General features: G+C 36.6%; 1 protein-coding gene across 11 annotated transcripts in view; it reads left to right on the top strand.

Moving 5' to 3' along the window:
- Positions 1-22,539, top strand: part of MAP2 (microtubule associated protein 2) — a 280,060-nt gene that overhangs the window by 193,024 nt on the left and 64,497 nt on the right. For all 11 annotated transcript variants that reach the window (XM_049615018.1, XM_049615017.1, XM_049615016.1 and 8 more), the window contains exon 5: positions 11,664-11,948. In XM_049615018.1, coding sequence (XP_049470975.1) covers positions 11,687-11,948 — 262 coding nt within the window. In that variant the 5' untranslated portion in view covers positions 11,664-11,686. The remainder of the gene's footprint in view (positions 1-11,663; positions 11,949-22,539) is intronic.

The raw sequence follows: 22,539 nt of genomic DNA, 5'->3' as shown, positions 1-22,539 counted from the left end.
AGTCACATAAAGTGTCTTACCCAGCTCAGTATGGTAGGTTGTTATCAATGGAGCAGTCTTGTGACGTTAGTGTTGTTATCTGGATTGGCCTTTCTAGTTCCAACCCCATTCCACTATCTCACTATTTGGTGAAAGAGCAAACAATGACATGGATATTAGTGGATTTGGCTTCTCATTCTAGATTTTACTGGAAGTGTCTAATTTGGTGAAACAATTTACTCTCTCTGGCCTCAGTTTTTTAATTTGGGATAAACCATGTATGGATCCTATTGCTAAAAATGTTCAAATAAAAGGCATAAGTAATAACAAATAATAGGTAGGTTTTATTGAGCACTTCCAACTTGCGTGGGATTATGCTTTATTTCTATTAGCTTATATAATTCCACCAATAACCTCACACTGGGTTTTGTACTTTGAGTTCATCATCATCAGAAATAATTATGCACCCGTCAACTCTCTTCGTACAAATTGTTTATTAGTCATGGTGTGTAATGAAGAATGAATCATCCTTATAGGTATTTTACAGTCATCCTGAAAAAGAACAGAGAAGGCATGAAACAAATATCTGGATTCTCAACTTAAGTTTCTCATGTCAGCTTGAACTTTTCCCTCAGTTTTGCATAGAAGACAAAGAGAAGGAATAGAAGGTTATAGTCATTTCATCAACAACTGTTTAAGCTTTGAACTCAGCATTTATAAGCAAAGATGTGCGTTCTACATAAATTTCTAATACTCTTAGGGACCAAAACAAAAGTTTCTGTTTTGTAGTACTGGTATGGATAGTAATAGTATAAAGCATAATTGAGCCTACATGGAAAAGGGAAACAGCATTCATTAATTGCATTATATAACTGGTTGTTTTATTCTTTTGTTCATTCTTGGATATGCAGCAGTACAAAATTACAATCCCAGTGTTTTTATTGAATTGGTACATTACATGATGACAGGGCAGAACATATCATAGAAAACATTCTAGAACTGTCCATGCCAAGAGCATTATAAAAATGGAGTCCTGCCTATCTGGCACACAGTGTATTTTTCCTTTAGATTTTCCAAGCTCTCATTGTTTCTCTTTTTGCCATTTTTTGAGAGTATTTAATGTTGCCTGGTAATAACTATAATCAGTGACTATTTCTATGCTTTGTGATCTTTCTAATACTGTAATCCGAAGAAAAACAGTGAGGTTTGTGGTTGTATGGGAATCCTGAGAGAAAAAGTTATACTCTACTAAATGATATTTTCAGCATGCATCTAAATTATCAAGATAGTAAAACATTCAGTTTCTACTTTGAGAGCTTTGCTAGTTCAGATTATCACATATTCACACCACGTTTATTACCCTACCTCCATTTCTAAAATGATCTAATGGATAAAGAGAATTATAACTGGATTTGAGATATTTTAAGCAAATGCACTTTTGTCCTTAACCATTAATGAATGTCAGGGAGTATCTAAAATAAATATTCTAAAGACAATTTGAAGATGTGGATAGACTGACCAAGGACAAGTTACTGCTCTCAAAATTTGAAGTAGATTTTACCACAAACAATGGGTAATTCTAAACATTCTTCTGAAACATTTCTACCTCCTTCAAGTAGGATTAGACACAGCAGCAAACTGGCATGCTCCCAGGAATCTGACTAAAAGAAGTTGGTCCTGTGATTGGACTAGATTGCTTCATCATAAATGTACTAGACTGAGGAAGTAAAAGCTTCAGCCTATAGTTGTGAGAATGATCATGTGACCTATCAAGATTATTGTCTTAAGCTTTTACTCCACTTATTCTACAAGGTGTTTGTGTGTGTGTGTGTGTGTTTCTATCTTCCCTGTTCTTTTCTGAAGTCCTATGTAGCAGGCTTTCCTGAAAGCATGAGTCTTCCAATTTTCGTATATCAGACTCACCTGTTGGTCTTGTTAAACTACCAATCAATTTCCAAGCCCCATGCCAAGAAATTCTAATTTATCAGATCAATACTGGAGGTAATTGGTTGAAAACACTTTTAAGGTACATTGGAATGGGTGATTGCCAAAGAATGTGTCAGTTTCATGATTTTAGTACCTTTTCTGAAACGAGATAAAAGAGTTTATCTTAAAGGTATTTCTAAACCGACATTCACATGGTCTCTGTTATGTATACTAGGTCTTACCCAGGTGTAGTTACTCTTTGCACTTGGTGTCATTTTTTACATGTTCTCCAGTGGACTTAGAACTTGAGAGAATGCCAAATCCTAACCATTAGACCACCAGGGAGCATCTGGAGTTAGGACTTGAGTCCAAATCTACTGTGCCTGAAAAATTAGGTTCAAAAGATTCTCTTCTCACCCAGTGAGCTAGTGTTGGCCAACATCCCATAGCTGACAGAACCTTTTTCTATGTGTTTATCTTGAGGTTGGGTATTGATGAATAATTCATTCAACATTTAACAAATATTTGAAACCCAGCTGAAAACTAAATGGCATTTTGGACAGTTTGTATATTACTATCATGTTTTCTTTGTGTGCATCTTACTTTTGCATGACCCCTTTCAGACTCTGAAAGAAAAATATGAAAACCTCCAACTAGGTAGGCAGAAAATTAAAAAATGGTTTCTTTTCAGTGCAATGTGTCTCTGATTTGCATCTTTAGCCCTGAGAAAAGAAATTCACTTGGTACTTCAGGAAGACAATAGAGCTGTAAGGGACATTTTATTCTTGGTGTTTCTACTGAGTTTTTATTTCTTCCCTTGAAATAGTGGAGAAAATGTGACAGTCGTATCTTATTTTCTTGTATCTTCAAGTGTTCAGGGCATATGTTCCTAGAAACTTTTGTTTGGTGCACTTAAATAAATGTATCTATTTGCTCCTTGTTGTAAAGAACAGGAAGTATAGGAACTATCAGAGCTTATCAAACTATTTTTTTGCTAGTACAGGATTCAGGTAGTCCAATGATAGATGGAGGTCTAGATGAAAATGCTTCTCTTTTCAAACTGGGCTTAAAATTCATTAAGTTTTAATGTGCATATATTAAACCTTTAGGGAGAACCAACAAAAATGTGTTTTTTGGACATCATCAATATAAGTCACTTCTCATTTTAAAGTTATCATTCACTTAGTACCAACATTTGCTAGAATAGTAATTAAAAGCGTACTCTATGGAAGATAGATAAAAGAGAAATACTGTTTTTAAAAAACTAAGTAATGTTAGGGGTGTCTGAGTGACTCGATCAGTTAAGCGTCCGACTCTTGATTTCAGGTCAAGTCATGATCTCAGGGTTCTTGAGCTGGAACCCTGAGTCAGGCTCTGTGCTGCTAGCATAAAGCCTGGTTGGGATTCTCTCTCTCCCTCTCTCTGCCCCTCCCCCACTCATGTGTGTGTGAGTGTGCTCTCTCTCTCTAAAAAAAAAATAATAAAACAAAAATAAATGAAAAAACTAAGTAATGTTAGTGTTTGCAAGAACTCATATTTGTCACGTGACTTTGTTAACCTATAACCTTTCTGAAAGATCTAGAACATTAAGGCCTTATAAATGTTCTCTGTGGAAAAAATTTAAGTCTTTTTGTATTTTATTCATTTTACATACATGAGGGATAATATGAGAGCTACTGTGTGCTAAATAATATTATATAATTTTCTTTTTTTTTTAAATTTTTTTTTTTTTAACATTTATTTTTGAGACAGAGAGAGACAGAGCATTAACAGGGGAGGGGCAGAGAGAGAGGGAGACACAGAATCTGAAGCAGGCTCCAGGCTCTGAGCTATCAGCACAGAGCCCGACACGGGGCTCGAACTCACAGACTGTGAGATCATGACCAGAGCCAAAGTCGGACGCTTAACCGACCGAGTCACCAAGGCACCCCTATATAATTTTCTCAAAAGAGTGATACCTTAAAGTTAATTGTTAGAAGGCAATAGGCATGGTCATTATTTATTTATAATATATAGTTTGCCTGATTTCAGAAAAGATTTGACAAGTTTTACAATTAAAAACAGAACATAGTACCACAGTCTTAGGCTGGGAAATACTGCAGTGAAGCATTAAAGTTCCTAGTAATTAAAGAAAGATATCAAAAGTGATATATTACTTGATTGTCTAGGAAATGTCAAAAATCAGCAAAATAAATATATTTGAAATTCCAATATAAATTACTTTATGGTGTATATTCTTGTGCAAGGGACAATCATATCACAAAAGGCAATGTTTTCAAGAATGGCTTTATACAATCAGAAGCAGACTTTCAGGTTGCCTGTAGGCCAGTGCAAATTTTTTTCACACACACAAAAAGCAGTGCATATAGATATATATGAATTCATGTAAGTATCTAGATAGATACTCAGATAAAATCCGGAGTTTTGAAACATAGAGCATTACAGTCTTAGACCTGGGCAATTTGAAAAGCAGATGTATTTAAATATAGCAGAATCTTAATATAGGAGAAATATAATTATTGATATTATAATAAATATTTGAGTAATCTGATAAATAATAGTGGGGCCGACTGGTACACCTATCCATAAGCTACAAAATGTATCTCCAGGAACCTAAACTAGTTATAATATTGATATATTTATTTATTTATTTATTAAGTAATTAAAAATTGGAATTTATCTGTCCCAAGCTATCGATTGAATTTTGCCATACAGACATGTTTTATGTTAAGTTAGGCATTTAATTTTGCTGTTGTTGTTGTTGTTGTTCCTTGTGTATCTTACTTGTATAGCTCTTCTCTTTCTTGGGATTTCTTAACTACAATTATCTAGATTTGACTACTTACAAGGCTCCTGATTCATGGTACTAAAACCTTCTACCCAATATGTGAAAAAGTACTTATTTTACTTAGCAGCATTAAACATATATGCATCAACTGTATCTAAAAACAAAATTGAATGATTTTACATAAACAAATAGACAAGGGATTAATCCATATGCCATTTCAACTTGGAATTTAATCTGTAGAAAAACTGTATTCATTCTGGTTTTAATATACGGTGGTATACATTGAATCTTTAAGAGGTTGGAAATCTGATCAATGCCAAGTCATATCATTTGGCCCATATCCCTAGAATCAAAAGTTAATGACAGATTGCCACATGGTAATGAATCTTACATTTTTTAAATAATTAGTCATCAAAGAAATGACTGAGAGTGTAGCAGTGATTAAAGGTTCAACAGCTGGGATAAGAGCATGCATTGTTGAGGGGGAAAAGCTACAATTTTTTTTTTTTCTGAAGTTAGTTAATATACTGTGTAGTCTCGGCTTCAGGAGTAGAATCCGGTGATTCATCACTTACATATAACACCCAGTGCTCATCCCAACAAGTGCCCTCCTTAATGCCCATCACCCATTTTCCCCACCCCCATCAACCTTCAGTTTGTTCTCTGTATTTAAGAGTCTCTTATGGTTTGCCTCCCTCTCTGTTTGTATCTAATTTTTCCCTCTCTTCCCCTATGTTCATCTATTATGTTTCTTAAATTCCACATGTGAGTGAAATCATATATCTATCTTTCTCTGACAGACTTATTTTGCTTAGCATAATACCCTCCAGTTCCATCCACATTGTTGCGAATGGCAAGATTTCATTTTTGTTGTTGTTGTTACCTAGTAGTATTCCATTGTATATACATACACCACATCTTAACCCATTCATCAGTTTATGGACATTTGGGCTCTTTCCATACTTTGGCTATTGTCGATAGTGCTGCTGTAAACATTGGGGTGCATGTGTCCCTTCGAATCTGCACTCCTGTGTCCTTTGGATAAATTCCTAGTAGTGCTATTGCTGGGTGATAGGGTAATTCTATTTTTAATTTTTTGAGGAACCTCCATACTGTTTTCCAGAGTGGCTGTACCAGTTTGCATTCCCACCCAACAGTGCAAGAGGGTTGCCCTTTCTCCACATCCTCACCAACATCTGTTGTTTCCTAAGCTGTTAATTTTAGCTACTCTGACTGGTGTGAGGTGGTATCTCATTGTGGTTTTGATTTGTATTTCCCTGATGGTGAGTGACGTTGAGCATCTTTTCATGTGGCTGTTAGCCATCTGGATGCCTTCTTCGGAGAAGTGCCTATTTATGTCTTCTGCCCATTTCTTCACTGGAATATTTGTTTTTTGGGTGTGGAGTTTGGTAAGTTCTTTATAGATGTTCTATACTAACCCTTTATCTGATATGTCATTTGTAAGTATCTACTCCCATTCTGCCAGTTATCTTTTCATTTTGTTGATTGTTTCCTTTGGCAGAAGCAAAAAGCTAGAATTTTAAGAACTGGAATTTTAAAGCCTAGAATTTTGATGAAAGAAGAAAGAACTCTGTTCTTAGAGAAGTCTCAAATATCAGCAGGAAATTGTTAAATAAAAAAAATGGTAGCAAAGATTGAAACTTATCACTCAAGTCCATGACTGACATTTTTGGTGGCACAAGATCTTCTCTCAGCTTTCTTTCCAACTGTGTATCTTAATTGAGATGAATACTGGGGCCTGCAATATGCAGCATAATAACAATGTAATGATAAAGTCAAGTGAAATATCTCATTCTGATATAAAGAGAAATTTGAACCCTTAAGATCTCTTTTTAAAAAATCCATTTTACAGGGTGCCAGGGTGGCTCAGTCGGTTGAGCGTCCAACTCTTGATCATAGCTTAGGTCTTAATCTCAGGGTCATGAGTTCTAGTCCTGCATTGGGCTCTGTGCTGAGCATGGAGCCTACTTAAAAATAATAATAAAAATTAAAAAAAAATTAAAATCCATATTACAAGTAGCTGTATCCTCACTGATATTGGCACTTGTGTTTAGCCCTAGCAGGTAAGATTCCCATTGCAAATTTGTTGTACATTGGAAGTCAATGTCTCGGACTTAGTACAGTTCTTTTTAACTTAATAATTTCCTTGCCCACATTATCAAGCTAGGCTTTTGGAAGAGAGGGATGGGGGGAAGAATTCAGGTAGCTTTTCAGTTTAATTCTCAAGTAAGATGATTGTGTGGCAGATCCCCAGCTGCTCAGTTGGTCAGAGCAGTTAGGATCTGTGATCTTTTGCGATATGGAAAATAGAGTCTTTCTCATTACACAGTAGGAATGGATGTTACAATTTCTAGTACCTCACAAGTTTCCTTCTATATTTTGGAGGGGATTGGAGTTTATCTCAGCTTTCTTATCTTTTTTAATACTACATTCACGGTTTTCAGAGAGATTCAGGTAAAGGAAGACTATATATCAGGAAGAAGAAATGAAAGGAAGCTGTGGTCACTTTTAACTATATTGTAAAACCATTTGGAGGAGTGGAAATAATCTACGACCCTATAACACTGATTAGGAATTTAAGTGAAATTTACCATGTATGTGTGGGATTTTCATAATACCATGTTGTAATTATAAGTTTGTATGGCCAAATAGTGTGTCCTTTGATTCCAGCAACTTTTCAGTACAGCAGAAGAAAATCTTTCCAAATCATATTTTCTGTCAAAGTAGTTTTGTCAGAGCAATGATGATTGTAGCTTGAAATCTCCTCAAATGATTTTCACTTAATAGATGGTTAGACTATGTACATTTCAAATACCCAACAAATTAGAAAGTGGCATCTGATTCGTCTGCAAGTGTTTTAAAGTGTATTATCTGAATAGTCTTATCAGGAAGTCAAATAATGCATTTTAGGTAACTAATTCCCTGTATTTGTGCCTCTGATATTAATTGGAGCAGCATGACCAGACAGCTCTTTCTTTTTCCAAAATTAGCTTTTATTGATTAACTGAAAAAAAAAAAAAAAAAAGAATCCAAAGCTCTAAAGCTTTGAACATTAAGGAGTTTGTTTACTTTGTAAATGCCTGGTTTCTTTAAAACAAAGTATCTTAACATTTTAAGATAATTAATTTTAAGATAATTAATTGATACTGTCCCCAATAAGGCATTGGTTTTTTAGGTTCAAGGTGAAGATTTTTGGTCACTGACAAATCTTCCTCAGAGAGCCTTGGGGAAAAAACTGCCAGTTTTAGCTAGGAGTTTGGGTTCTTATATTGTTTTATTTACTTGGACTCTCTGTGGCTAGGACTCTTGGTGTTAAACAAGGGCTAAAATGCAAACCTGAGAATTTCCCAAATCCTTTTGGACATGTTAATAAACATGGCACCAAAAAAAGTTTTCTATGCTGAACTGGTTGGAATGCTTTGGACATCATTGCCCATCCCTAAGATTCAAAAGTCCAGTAGCTTATCAAAAACTCTTAAAAACCTCAAGTTATATACATGCCTCTGTAGCTCAGCATTTCTCAAGCTTATTTGAGCACTTTACCACTGTCTTCTTCCCCAAAACACATAACCAAGACTAATCATGAAAAAAATCAGACAAATTTCAATAGAGGAATTATCTATACCTGACCAGTATTTTTCAAAGTCATCAAAAGCAAGGAAAGTCTGAGAAATTCTTACAGCCAAGAGGAACCTGAAGAGACATGGCAATGAAATGTAATGTATCCTGGATGGAATTTTAGAACAACAACAACAAAAGGACATTAGCTAAAACTAAGATAATCTAAATGAACTATGGACTTTAGTTAATAATATATTAATATTTTATAATTAATTATAACAAATATACCATACTAAGGTAAGATGTTAGTGATAGAAAATTGTGTACAGGGGTGCATGGGAACTTCTTGTACAATCTGGTTAATATTTCTATAAATCTAAAACTGTTCTAAAATTATAAAGCCTATTAATTTTTTTAAAGTGGCATTAACAAGGCATGTACTTGTTTTGGGGGAAACTTGCTACTTACGAGTATTTACTCAGCATGCAAACTAGATTGGATAATGTAGGAATATGGAAATTTAAATTAAACTATTTTAGTAAAGAAAAGTAAAGAAATCAAGGCATGTAAAGAAAGGATGCTGAGCCAAAGGTCTCAAATTCAAAGGTGACAATTTGAATCCACATAATTTCTTCAGCCCATTGGACATAGAAGATGCTGCAACACTGAGAAAAAATATAATCTGTATATACCTAAATGAGTCCTTTGATTTTTGACTGGAAGGCAATGACAGAATGGAGTCTAGAACAGTGCAGAATCATCTTTATAAAAGACGTAGGGAAGATTTCAGATGTGTACCTGGAGTGCTTAATTCTGACGGTGATCCCTTCTATCAGGCTTCCATGTCTCAGACATTTCCCATGTCTGCCTTGGAACATTCTTTCAGTCCCATATAATATCCGGAGACAGATTTGCAAGTAACTCTTGTTATTGTACCAAGTTTTCAGACTCTTGTTCCTGTGGCAATAACTCTAGAAAACTACTTAAAATATTTTATATATAAGGACTTGCAGTATCATGGCTAGTAGTATAATTCTAACAACAATAACAGAGATTGTAACTGTTAATTATTGGACATGACTGGGACTGTGCTGAGCCCTGTATATTTTTCTTTTTTTTTCTTTTAATTTTTTTCAAGGTTTATTCATTTTTCAGAGACAGAGCGTGAGCAGAGGAGGGGCAGAGAGAGAGGGAGACACAGAATCTGAAACAGGCTCTAGGCTCTGAGCTGTCAGCACAGAGCCTGAAGCGGGGCCTGAACTCACGGACAGCGAGATCATGACCTGAGCTAAAGTTGGACGCCCAACCGACTGAGCCACCCAAGGCGCCCTGCCCTGTATATTTTTCTGTTCAAACTTTACAATAATAAACTAGGCATCATTGTCCTCGCTTTACAGATGAAGAGACACTTCTGGGGATAAAGTTCTTTACACATTGTCGGTGATATAGGGATGCTCCTTGGTTTATTCACAAGCCCTTCAATCAATGCTTTGAAAGCTGAATTCATATCACTTTTTAAATATGTTCTTAAGGACAATAAATAGAACCCTTATGGGAAGCAGTTTGGAGGTAGGTTTGGTATTGTAGTCAAATTAGTTTAAATGAGTTAACTCATCTAGCTCTTCAGCTATGAATAGAAAACTAGAATGAGAACCTGAAGAACACATTGAAATTTGGGGGGAAAAAAAAGACAAATGCTTGTCAGGAATTTGGTGGGAAAGCTTACTTTCTTTACAACTTAGTTTACTTGTGATGTCTCTAAACAGAGCTTAGTAACAGGAAGATTTGTTTTAATACAATTTTGTTTGCTTGTTTGGATGTTTTTACTTGAGTTACTGTTTTGAAAACAGGAAAGTAAAAAAAAAAAAAGGAAAGAAAAAGAAAAAGGGAAAGTGTTCTTAGTTTCCATCAGAGACAGTCATGGCCTATGTCTATATCCTCAGTCTGGGAACAGTAGGCCATGAATAAGACTACATTGCTGGCAACAGCTTTCTAGAAGTGAGTAATGAATCATCTCTTATCAACTACATGTCTAAACCTAGTGACATCAGTGTGTAAGTGAAGGCCATGCAATGTCTGTCACTGACTTAATGTGTACAAAACACCTACTCCATGACTTTTTCAAACTTTACTATAATTCAGTTACTGATACATGTCAGTAATTTAACTTTTCCACATCTGATTTGACTTAGTTGTGAAATAACATTATAAGGTAGGATGTAGGTCTAATACTGTATTTTTTTATCTTTTCTCTGTAAGATATACTAAGACAAAATCTTAATATATCTATATATACTCTTAATACATAGGGTTTAGGAAAATTTGCTGAGAAACTAAGTCAAAACTCTCTTTTAATATACAGTATCCAAGAAAACATATCCATCTCTGGTTTGAACTGAACACCTTTGAAATGGAAAAAGCTAATGTGGGGGCACCTGTGTGGCTCAGTCGGTTAAGCATCCGACTTCAGCTCAGGTCATGATCTCACTGTCATGGGTTCAAGCCCTGCATCAGGCTTTATGCTGATAGCTCAGAGCCTGGAGCCGGCCTCACATTCTGTGTCTCCCTATCTCTCTGCCCCTCCCCAACTTGTGCTCGCTCTCTCTCTTTCTCTCTCTGTCTCTCTCTCTCAAAAATAAATAAACATTAATTTTTTTAAAAAAAAAAGACTAATGTGTTAGCCATTGTCTTTTCTAGGGTTCAGGGAGAATTGTGTTTTTAAATATTTTTTTTAAATTTTTTAAAATGTTTATTTTCGAGAGAGAGAGAGACAGAACATGAGTGGGGGGAGGGGCAGAGAGAGAGGGTGACACAAAATCTGAAACAGGCTCCGGGCTCTGAGCTGTCAGTGTAGAGGCCAACTTGGGGCTCCAATTCACAAACTGTGAGATCATGACCTGAGCCGAAGTTGGATGCTTAACCAACTGAGGCACCCAGGCATCCCTGAGAATTGCTTTTAAAAGAGTACTTGGAGTAGTTTCCCCCAATTCATCATTTCCCCCTCAGCCATTTGTTTTCTCACATACTTCTACCCAATTTTCTCATACTACAAATTTTCCCTATCCTGAAGGATTCCTTGACTCTACTGTATAGTCAATATCATGTATCAATGAAAGTTAGATATCTCCTTAAATGCCAAATACTAGTGTAAAAAATATATATGTAAATTAATGGTGATCCTGTATTAAAAGAATTGATACGCCAGAAGAGATCTGTAAAAACTAAGGTATTAACAACAGCTGTTTTCTTGATATTAACAGTCGATTATTGAGCATGTTTTTTTGACCATAGCTAACTATTGAGTTTGCTATAAGTGTGCCCTATCTTAGTAATATTAGATCGTAGTTCCCCATAGTGATGGCCGCTATTGTTTTTATTCCAATCCCAGAAGAGGTCACAAGGTGTAGAAGAATGGCAGATGATCGGAAAGATGAAGCAAAGGCGCCTCACTGGACCTCAGCTCAACTAACAGAAGCATCTGCACATCCACATCCACCTGAGATTAAGGACCAAGGCGGGGCAGGGGAAGGACTTGTCAGAAGTGCCAATGGATTCCCATACAGGGAGGATGAAGAGGGCGCCTTTGGAGAACATGGGTCACAGAGCACCTATTCAGATACCAAAGAGAATGGCATCAATGGAGAGCTGACCTCAGCTGACAGAGAAACAGCAGGTAACCAAGGGCACCTCTGTCACCAGTGCTGGCTTTGTGCTTTGAAGTCTGTTTAGTCTGAAACTGAATTAATTTACCATGATGACCTTCTTTCACCAGCACAAGGTCTAAAATTCCAGTCCGTCAGGGAAAATAGACACCGAGAAAAAAGAAAAATCTTGAGGAGGAGCCTAACACTCCCCCAAATTAGTTGTATTCTTAATCTCATCTCCCTATTTAGTTTTACCACTTTAACTTTAATGGACAGATGGCTCAGTGTGTGTGTGCTTTTGCTAGTTAACTCTCAGCTTTTTTAACTCATTGAAAGAAAACTTCACAAATGCTTTGAATGATATTGGGCCTAAATCTGATTGACTGATTAGAAGCATATGTACATTTTAGGTCAGAAAGCCATATAGAGCCTATCTCCCAGCCTGTAAAAAAAAAAGAGACAGAGAGATTGGGGCGCCTGGCTGGCTCAGTTGGTGGAACGTGCGATTCTTGATCTTGGGATTGTGAGTTCAAGGCCCAAGTTGAGTATAGATATTACTTTAAAAAAATAAAATCTTAAAATAAAAAGAGAGAGAGAATAGGGAAGGGAGGGGAGGGGAGGGAAGGGAAGGAAACACATACATGGGAACCATTTCATACTTCCTCAGAGAGCTTTTTAAGAATATTACAGATGCTTGAAGGAGAACTTAATTTGGCTTACTCCTAAGTACTTCCTTTCAAAGTGCAATTTCTACCAATAGTCCTCTTTACTCTCATTGATAATAGCTTCCTTGATGGCGTAGTCATTATAAAGCATTAACAGCATAGAGAAACACTTGCTTTCACTATATTCTTCACCATTACTTTCCGTTTTTTCTGTCATAAGAATTTAATGTGTTTGTACACAATAACTTGCTGACATGCTACTCCAAAAAGAGGAGGTAAACTATAAGTAATAAGAAAGGTAATGCCTCCTTCAGAGTCATCCCTTGTTTATTCAAAGACTGATTTTCTGCAGTCAGCAGCACTCATCAACTGTATGCTTTGTTCAAAAAATATACTTAAAATTAATGGGGGTAATATTAAAGGCTTCTCAAATAACTGAAGAGAAATTACATAAGGACATGCTATAATTTTTTTAATCCACTCATTTGATAAACTACTGTTGAGCATTTTCTATATGCAAGGTATATTAGCTTCTGTGCCAGGGCACTTGCAAGGAGTGGTCTCTGAACTTCACAGAGCAGAGGATGCAGTAGCAGACATGAGGCCTGTGCACACAATTCAAACGCAAAACACAATGTATTGTGTGCCAAATGAGCAGTATAGAAAGGCAAAGTTGAAGAGAGATCATTATTACTTGGGACCAAAGTTCCCAAATTGCCTACAGAAGCATCTTGATAAGTCGCAGCAAACTCAGGGGTGTGGCAGAATATTTTAAATGCTCAAAGGAAACACAGAGATACTCAACATCTGTTAAGCACTACATGACCTCAAGATAGTCCACAGTTTCAACATTCGATTACAGTATAAAATATAAATATAAATATAAATATAAATATAAATATAAATATAAAATCCTTTTCAAGATTTATCTTTGTGAAGTCAGGTTTTCGGCTGTAATAAGAAGCAAGTACCCTGCAGAAAGTCATGTGGAACAGGAGAAGAGAGTGGCAGTGTCCAATCTAATTTAACTATTTGAGCAGCTGCACAGTGCTCAACAGACACATATGCCCCATTAGTAAGGAATTGTGGATACGAGAGAAGTAAAAATGTTATTTTTGCCTTTCGTGGCCACAATGAGGATTAAATGAGATAGTAAAGTGTACAAAGTCAATGAATCAAGAAATAGTATCTATTAATTACCATTAGTGTTATTGGTGGTGGTAGTAGTGGTGTAAATATGGACGATAGGGCACTCTTGATCAAGGAATATTTTTCTAAAGTTGAGTATAATACAACTTGAACAGGGCAGGACCTGAGTGTCAGGAGCACTAACTAGGAACATTTTGAAGAAACTGAAGCATGAAGAGACGAGGACATGAGGAGCAAAATTGTTGTGGGGAAAGCAAGAGATCATGTGATAGACCAACATTTTTCTCATCGTCATATCTTGCAACACCTGACATTACACTTCAAGGACTCACTAAATGTATGTTGAATGAGTGAGTGAATGAATGCAAAAGAAGAAAGAAAGTCCTACTTAAATTAATGGTGAATGAAAACTCTTGAAAGTCTTGCTTTGTCTCTTGGGCTCTCACCAGCTGAATCTTACTGATGATGATAGAGGCTTGAAATATACTAAGGAAAAAAATCCCTGTAGCGTGTTTGGTCAAGGAAGAACCAATATCACTTACTATTTCATTTTTTCAGTGGTCTTAATTAAATATTTAAGAGCATCAGAAAAATCTCTTTGCCAGGTCAGTATGTCCTTGCCAGCTTCTTTGAGAAAATAATATAAATTAAAAAGAGATTAACAGATGTTTCTTTTAATTTATGGGTTCAGGACCACCCAGAGTTAATTTTGAATTCAATTCAACATATATCACACGAATCTTGTACTGCCTTTGAGAAACTGATTCTGAAAGTTCTATATATATGTTCATAGTGAAAAAAGTTGTAAGCAGCCGGTTGTGGGTCACCAGAGTGAAGTGTGCAATCCAAACTATGATGTTTCTTAAGTTAAACTCCCTCCAGAAATAACAGGCCATGTTTAAGTCCATAAAATATCCATATGTAGAAAGCTGTGGGAAAGGAAAAATGTGAGATATTGTCTCATATCTACAGAAGATGTTCTAGTGATAATTCAATGTGCAGTTAGATTTTTCTCCAAACTTTTGCTTAATAAAATAATGCATTTTATTATTGATGGTTTATATATAACTGTTTCACAAACAAAGATCATTCCCAATAAAAAGAAGTGTCCTTAAATCTCAAAGATAGTCTTTAGAAATGCTAACCATTGATAATAGGCATCACTAATGTGAGCTGGCATTGTATTTCAAGGTGATTAAAGAGGACCAGAGGAGCTATATACTGGCCTCCTCTTTTATCATTCACATGTAATCTATCAGTATATTGCATTTTTCCCTTACAAAAGATACTTCTCCGGGCACTTTTAACATAACACATTTCCTAGGAACATCAGGTCTTCAGCTACATGTTGTGGTGTCCAAGCCACTACTGGTTGAATCCAGAGATCTTTCTTCTTTCCTTCTTTGCTATAGTCCTCTCTTAATTTTTAGAAACAAATTTTTCCTCAAGGTTGTTTATTTTTATTCTTCTCTAAAAACAAGATCCCATAATAAATGAAACACCATCACTGCATCACTTTCTTCCTTCCTTTTGTCATCAGGTGGGCTTACTTGAACCAGAGATCTTACCTCATTCTCTCTTACCTATGCTTTTCAATGTTCACCTTCATTTCTGGGCCATAAAAATTCTTAATTTTTAGATGTGCAAACCCATAGTCAGCTTATCTTTGATCTTATGTGCTGAGGCTGGGAAAGGGGGAGAAAGGAATTCTAGAAGGCAATAATATTTTAAATTATATATATTTTTTTACAGATTATTCTAGATGTTGGCTCTTTTCTTACAATTGAAAGCTAATCCATAGAAAAGTAGATAGATTTACTCGCTTATTGTAGCATAACTTTTAATTACTTTAAGAATTATTCCTGTATTTATTCACTAAAGTAACCTTTTTAGAAGCCATGACATAAAAGTCCCCCCCCGCCCGCCCACCCCGCAAAAGGAGAAACCATTGAGAATCTAGTCATTTAGGAAAGCTGCTATTATAATGAAACTAAATCCATCATTTTTTTAAATTTATTTTTTTATTGAAATATAGTTGACACATAAAGTTACTTTAGTTTCAAGCATACAACATAGTGATTCAACTTCTCTACACATTATGATACGCTCCCCACAAATATAGCTGCCATCTGTCACCATACAACACTATTACAGTACCACTGACTGTATTCCCTATGCTGTACCTTTTAGCCCCATGACCTACTCATTCCATAACTGGAAGCCTGTACCTTCCTCTCCATGCTCATCTTGCCCCGCCCCCTCACCCCATTCCCTCTTGGTTAATTCTCTTTATTTAGGAGTCTCTGCTTTTTGTTTGTTTTAAAACAGTCATTTTAAATCGTCTTCCAAAGCATGAATCATAAAAGGCTTGTAATAAACCTTTCCTCTCTTTTCTGCCTCATCTTTATTGAAGAAAGCAAGAGGACTGCATTTGGTACCCCCAGAGTTCCAATCCTGACTGGAAATTAGTAGCCGCATCTTTTTTTTATTTAGAAAAAAAATTTTTTTGTTAAGTTTATTTATTTATTGAGAGAGAGCAAGCAAGCGAGTATGAGCAGGGGAGGGGCGGAGAGAGAGAGGGAGAGAGAGAGAACCTCAAGCAGGCTCCACACCATCAATACAGAGCCCAACCCACGAACCATGAGATCATGACCTGAGCTGAAACCAAAAGTCAGATGCTTAACTGACTGAGCCACTCAGGCTCCTAAGAGCTGTATCTTTAAGTTTCTTATCTTTCTTATCATATTAGCATTCATATCAAGATCACTGCAAGAGACAGGTAAGACCACCTTTCAGTCCTCCTCTTTACTGGTGTAGTCACCCATCTGAGATCCCATGACCACAGCCAGACTGCAGGTCTCCAACTGCATAGACCTGTGCGCTTCCCACACCCCACTCTGCCAGATTCGGAGCAGCACGGCCAGCTGCAGCTGTTACCAATTATAGCCTTCTTCTATTACAGAACAGCCACATCCCTGTACCTTTCAGCATGACAGAAAATCCTAACTTTAGTCTTGATTTTAGCATGAATGGAGCAAGAAAGGGGGCAATTCTCAGAAGTTTATAGATGCCACAACATTGAAGTATTTAAAATCATGCTTTTGTGGAGCACCTGGGTAGTTCAGTCTGTTAAGCATCTGCCTCTTGATTTTAGCTCAGGTCATGAACTCATCGTTTGTGAGTTCGAGCCCTGCATGGGGCTTTGCTCTGGCAGTGCAGAGCCCGCTTGGGATTCTCTCTCTCTCAAAACAAATAAATAAACGTAAAAAAAAAAATCATGCTTTCATGATTTTTGACTATCCTAAGGTGCAATGCTTTCAACACAAGTAAGAAAGACCAGTCAGGGGGTAAAGGCCTTTGTGATCATCAAAAGTCGGTATCAGCCATCTCTTGGAGTAAATTTAAAGATGAAAGGACGTTTCTCCAGTTACCCCCATTCCAGTTCTCCAGAGCTGCTTTGTTTTCCCAACATCCTGGGGATCCTATTCAGGTCTACTTCCTGCTGCGGCTGTGAGATCTGTAAAAGCTGATCCAGGTGACACACTATTGCTTTTTCAGAGCTCACCAGTGGAGCTGTGCCTTTGAAAGCCTTGACCTGCACTTTAACCTCCCCAGAGCTTAGACAGCCAGGTGATCAACATACTGAGATACGCAAGTTTATTGTTGCTGGAATTAGAAGCTGAGGCTTAAAAATACATAAAGGAGGAAAAGTTTGTCATCATTCACATGCTAAAGGTTGATTATACCTTTAAGCTTCTCTTTCCCTTTTTCATCGTAGAAAATGTGAACCTGCCTTTTTCTTACCTCTCTCATTTTTCCTGCCTCCATTCCTAGATTTGAGATTTACTGGCAGGAGTCACCATCCCATTTAAAATATGGCATATTGTATATGATATTTTATTAATGTACGCAGGGCCAAAAAAAGTACAGAACCATGTCTCTCGTGAGACGACTAAAGCCATCTGCACCACCCCACAAGACAAGTAAACACGCTGGCCTAGCAATACAAGAGGTTGCAGATTTTCCTTGTTGCCACGGCAACCACTCATTGCTCTAGCTGCCATTTCCCTGAGCTGCGCAGAGAGAGGAGTGTGCAGAGCACAGTTATTTAGCATTCAAGGCTGGATCTGCAGAAAAGCACCAGGGCCTCACTACGAAGCGTCTGGGCCTGGAGGCGCCGATAGATGAGTACACAAAATGGGGATATCGTCCGTGGTTTCCTTTGAATGGTTAGGCATCTGGGGCTGGAAAGAGTAAGAAAGACAGGATTGATTGAAAAAAAAAAGAAAGGCAATTCCACAAGGTTTGTGTTTGTCATGTTTGCTTTGTCCTTATGTGGTCTCTATACCATTTGAGGCAGATTTGGGCATTAACTTCAATCATAAAATGTGGCTTGTCTTGTTGGTAAATAGAAGGGTCTGAACCTGATGGAGGGCTTGCTTACATGGACGTTATAACAATGAACTGTATCTCCTACTCTTGGTAAGATATGAGCTTGTATGTAGATATGAGCTTGTATATAGATATTGATAGCTAGAGCTTAAAATGTTTGCACAAAGTGGAGGAAAAGACAGGCACCAGATAACGTTGTTTACTTAAATGCGCAGTTAGGGGTGGTTCTTCCTGTAAAAATTGACTTCACATCTCTCTTTGCTCTTCAGCGGAAGTCTTAAAGTAGAATGAGATTGTCTTAAGTCAATAATTCTGAATCAAAATATAAGGAAACCATGATTTCTCTAGACTTATTTTAATTGAACCCAGTGATGTAACAAATTAAAATATGATTTTGTTCCTTGGAATTTTAATTGCCTACAAACATTTCCAGTTGTGAGGAGCAAGGCTCTAACACAATATAATAAGATATTTGAAAACTAATATTAATTTGTATACACATTTACTCCCATGTATATTCTTCCACAAAATGCCTCCCATGCACTTGGTGAAAATTAGTCCCATTTCTTTACATCTTGTTTTATACTAAATGTCAGAACCACAATCCCAATCACTAAAAAAAAATATTGTTTATCATTCTCTTTGGGCACTGACACTGAAAAATTATTTTGTTGAATTTGAATCTTAATGACTGCAACAGATTTGAGCTAAGAAAAATTAAGACCTGCTTGTAAAATTATTCTGTCTGGCTTTTTTTTTAATGTAAGTATAATTTAATTATCACTGTATTTTCTTACTTGACCCTCTCCCCTGATCCTGTATTTTCCAAGACATTATCACATTTCCTCCTCTCTAATTTGCTATCACGTTTTGTCATCATATTTTTTTAAGGTATTTTTGAGGTTTTTAAAATCTCCACTTAGGGAAGAATTCTACATGCCCCATAAAATCCTTTTCATTTGCAGTGAGCAGATGAAAATAATCAGTCATGGAAGCAAGTCTTCCTGGATTTATTTTTGGACAATGTAAGCCTTTGTTTTGATTAGCCTTATGCATAGCCTTTATCTGTCTCTTGTTCCACTTCTTTTTTTTTTTTTTAAGTTTATTTATTTACTTTGATGGGGGAGGGGCAGAGAGAGGGAGAGATAGAGAATCCCAAGCAGGCTGCGTGCTGTTAGTGCAAAGCCTGATGCAGGGTTTGAACTCACGGACCATAAGATAATGACCTAAGCTGAAATCACGAGTCAGACGCTCAACTGACTGTCTCTTGTTCTATTACTAAGAATTCTGTCCTCACAAGGGGTGCCTAAGCACCCAACTTCGGCTCAGGTCATGATCTCACAGTTTGTGGGTTCGAGCCCCGCGTCAGGCTCTGTGCTACAGCTCAGAGCCTGGAGCCTGCTTCAGATTCTATATCTCCCTCTCTCTCTGCTCCTCCCCCACTTGTGTTCTCTCTCTCTCTCAAAAATAAATAAACATTAAAAAGAAAAAAGAATTCTCTCCTCACAAAAAAAAGATAAGAGAACAACTTTAATAGTAATTTGCAACAAATAAATTCCTCTGATATCTTGAGAATATATTAATCATTGATCAACAATGTATTTTTTAAGTGTAACTTATATATAAATTAACTATATTGGTTGTATGTGTCTGAGAAAAATATCTGTCCCTGTATACCAAATAGCACCTCAAGGGCTGGCTCTGGTTTTGATGTTATTGTTGCTAAGCGGTTAGTAGACCAGGGAGTATCTCACGGTCATCGGTCATCGCTCCTCCTGTCCTTCCTCCCCTTGCGACTCTTTCTGCTTCAGGGTACCAAGCCTTTTCCTCTCATTCCCTCACCCTTCACTGCTCCTTAGCACATTACATAAAGCACGTGCTTTGACTGTCAGGGGAGTCTGGAAATTCATTTCAGGAGCAGATGAACAGAACAACTGGTGCTGCCTTGCAGATCTGATAGTGAAAGCATGATCTGACTTGGCATCGTGAGTCCTGAGGGGAAAAGGACACTGAGCCGCTTGCTGCCTGCTCACGGTGCGGCTCATCTCACAGAATGAGTCACCATTCGGCAACACTCATAGAAAATACAATTCAAAACCCAGCCAAACTGATGACATATGTCTTAGGCTCTCATTGCAACTTTTAATAAATATGCAAATGCTAGGTGGTTATTAGAACACAGAAATGAGAACAAAATGTCTGTTTCTACAACTTATTTCAAAAGTTCAAACCTTAAGACGTTAGGCAAAATGACTAATAACAGAGGAATCAAGATTCAGAGAAAAATCATCTTTAATAGTATGATTCAGCTTCAGCAGCCTGAAAGTTAGATTCAAGATTTTCTGTCCAAATTTTTTATTTGGAAAGACAGATCGAGACAGCGTTGGGATATGAGCATCTCTGATTCTTCCATAAGTGACTCCAGCATGAAGGGTCAACTCCCCTGAGTGAACTAACAACCTTCTCTTTTGCAAAACAAGTTACATTTGCCCAACTAATCGGTGGTTTTATTCATGTTCTGCATTGAAACCAGTGATGGCAAAATGTTTTGAAAAGTTGCATATCCCACAGGAGAGGTTCTCAGAGTCCACGGTCAAAGATCCAGAACTGATGTTGATTTTATTCTTTCCAAGGAATCTCTTCTTCTGAACACCTGCATGTAACATGTTCGTATCTTGCTAATAGCACTCATCATATGGATCATGTTACTGGGCTTCTTACCTGTTTTAATCTGCAGCCCTAGGTTGTTAGTGTTTTGAGGCAGAAGCTGTGCTTCATTCATCATTTCATGTCCCTTTCGGTACGTGATGCAATGATTGTTTCCTATAGTAAGTACTAATAAATATTTTTGAATTGATATAAAGAAGAGAAAGAGTTCATATCCATGCTAGGTTTTGAGATCAGGAATCTCATAAGCAAAACAGGGCTCCAAAAATTATTTCACAGTATGAGCAACGCACTTGAGAGAATGATTGTATTGAGAGAAATGCTGGATATAAAGAAGCAAAAGGAGAAACTGAGAGAGGAAGCTAGAATCAAAGTGAGGACTATCGAACTGTTGGCTGGAACAGAAAGGAATTAAGTAGGAACTCAGAAACACTGTAGTGAAAAGAAAGTCAAGAAAGGATATAGCGGAAGATGGCATGGTCTAAAAATAAGAGTGTAAGTTTGGAGTAAAGAAAATATACCTTTGACTTCATTAAGGTAGCAGTATGACACCTGATTAGAAATATTTTCTTGATGATAAAAATTAATGAACTGGAAAGAGTATGGAAACTCAGGGTAAATGACCTAAGAGACATCTATAGCAGCTAAGAAACACATGGACAGTGAATAAATTCTCATGCTCATTCCTGCAAAATTGAGCCCGATATAACAGTTGGCTCCACTTGAAAGGCACTGAAATATCCTGCAAACAGCTTTACAGTTCTTATCCCTGTTGATCCTCGGGTGTAACGTGTAAGGATCGCCTCACTGTTCTAGGTCAGGAGCTCATATTAGTTTCATTTCTGACAAATGGACAATCTGAATCTTAAAGCAAATGAATATTCTAAGTCATAGGTCTAATTATCCTTCTTTAAAGGAATATACCAGTTTCGTCTTGGAGAGATGAATCTTATTTTTGAAGGTCAGCCTGAATAAGAGTATCACCAATGTCCTTTTTCTCCCTACTTCATCTTTGAGTCTGGAAAATGATTTGCAAAGATAAGTTCTTCGGTAATAAACAGCATTTCTCTACTGAATAACAGGGATATTTATTTGTTAACTTTAGGAAAAATGTTTTGATTTCAATTGGATATGCTTCTCTAGTTTCATTATTTTAAAAAATGATAAGAGTTTTTTGTGACCCATTTTTTTTTCCTTTTTGGTATATTAAAATGAAAGATGCTCCCATTTGTGTTTTCTGATTCTAATCATTAAGTATTTTAGTATTTATAAGACTGTTTTTCTTCTCCATAAGAGAAAATCATCATCATCATTTACTATTGCTTTTATAAGCAGTTTTAAAAATGAAATTTTTAGATACTTTTTCTCCTTGTTGCATTTTGCATGTTGCTATCCTTTATCTTAAAGCCTATGTACATTTTCTCTTTCTTAAAAAATTGTTTATTGTTTTTCCTCATGAGCTTAGAAACTAGAGATTTGTGCCTAAAGCATTGGAAAGACTGGAATAAATCTGCTTTACTCAAAGTTTTACCAGAACAAAAATGCTAACCTAGGGAAAACTGCTTTTTTTCCCAAAAAAAAAAAAAAAAGCTTGACCTAGGTGACAAAGCATGGAAGATATTCCTCCAGATCAGTTCTCACCCAATTCTTAAAAGTCTTGATTTCAATCAGAAAACAAAGACTGAGTTTGAAGCAAATACAGATTCTACTCTCCTAAAAAGTCACATTTTAGGAGGGGAAGTTCATG

This window comes from Panthera uncia (genome assembly GCF_023721935.1).
Source record: "Panthera uncia isolate 11264 chromosome C1 unlocalized genomic scaffold, Puncia_PCG_1.0 HiC_scaffold_3, whole genome shotgun sequence".
Lineage (NCBI taxonomy): Eukaryota > Metazoa > Chordata > Mammalia > Carnivora > Felidae > Panthera > Panthera uncia.
The sequence above is the reverse complement of the archived record's forward strand: the minus strand, read 5'-3'. Positions and strand labels throughout refer to the sequence as shown.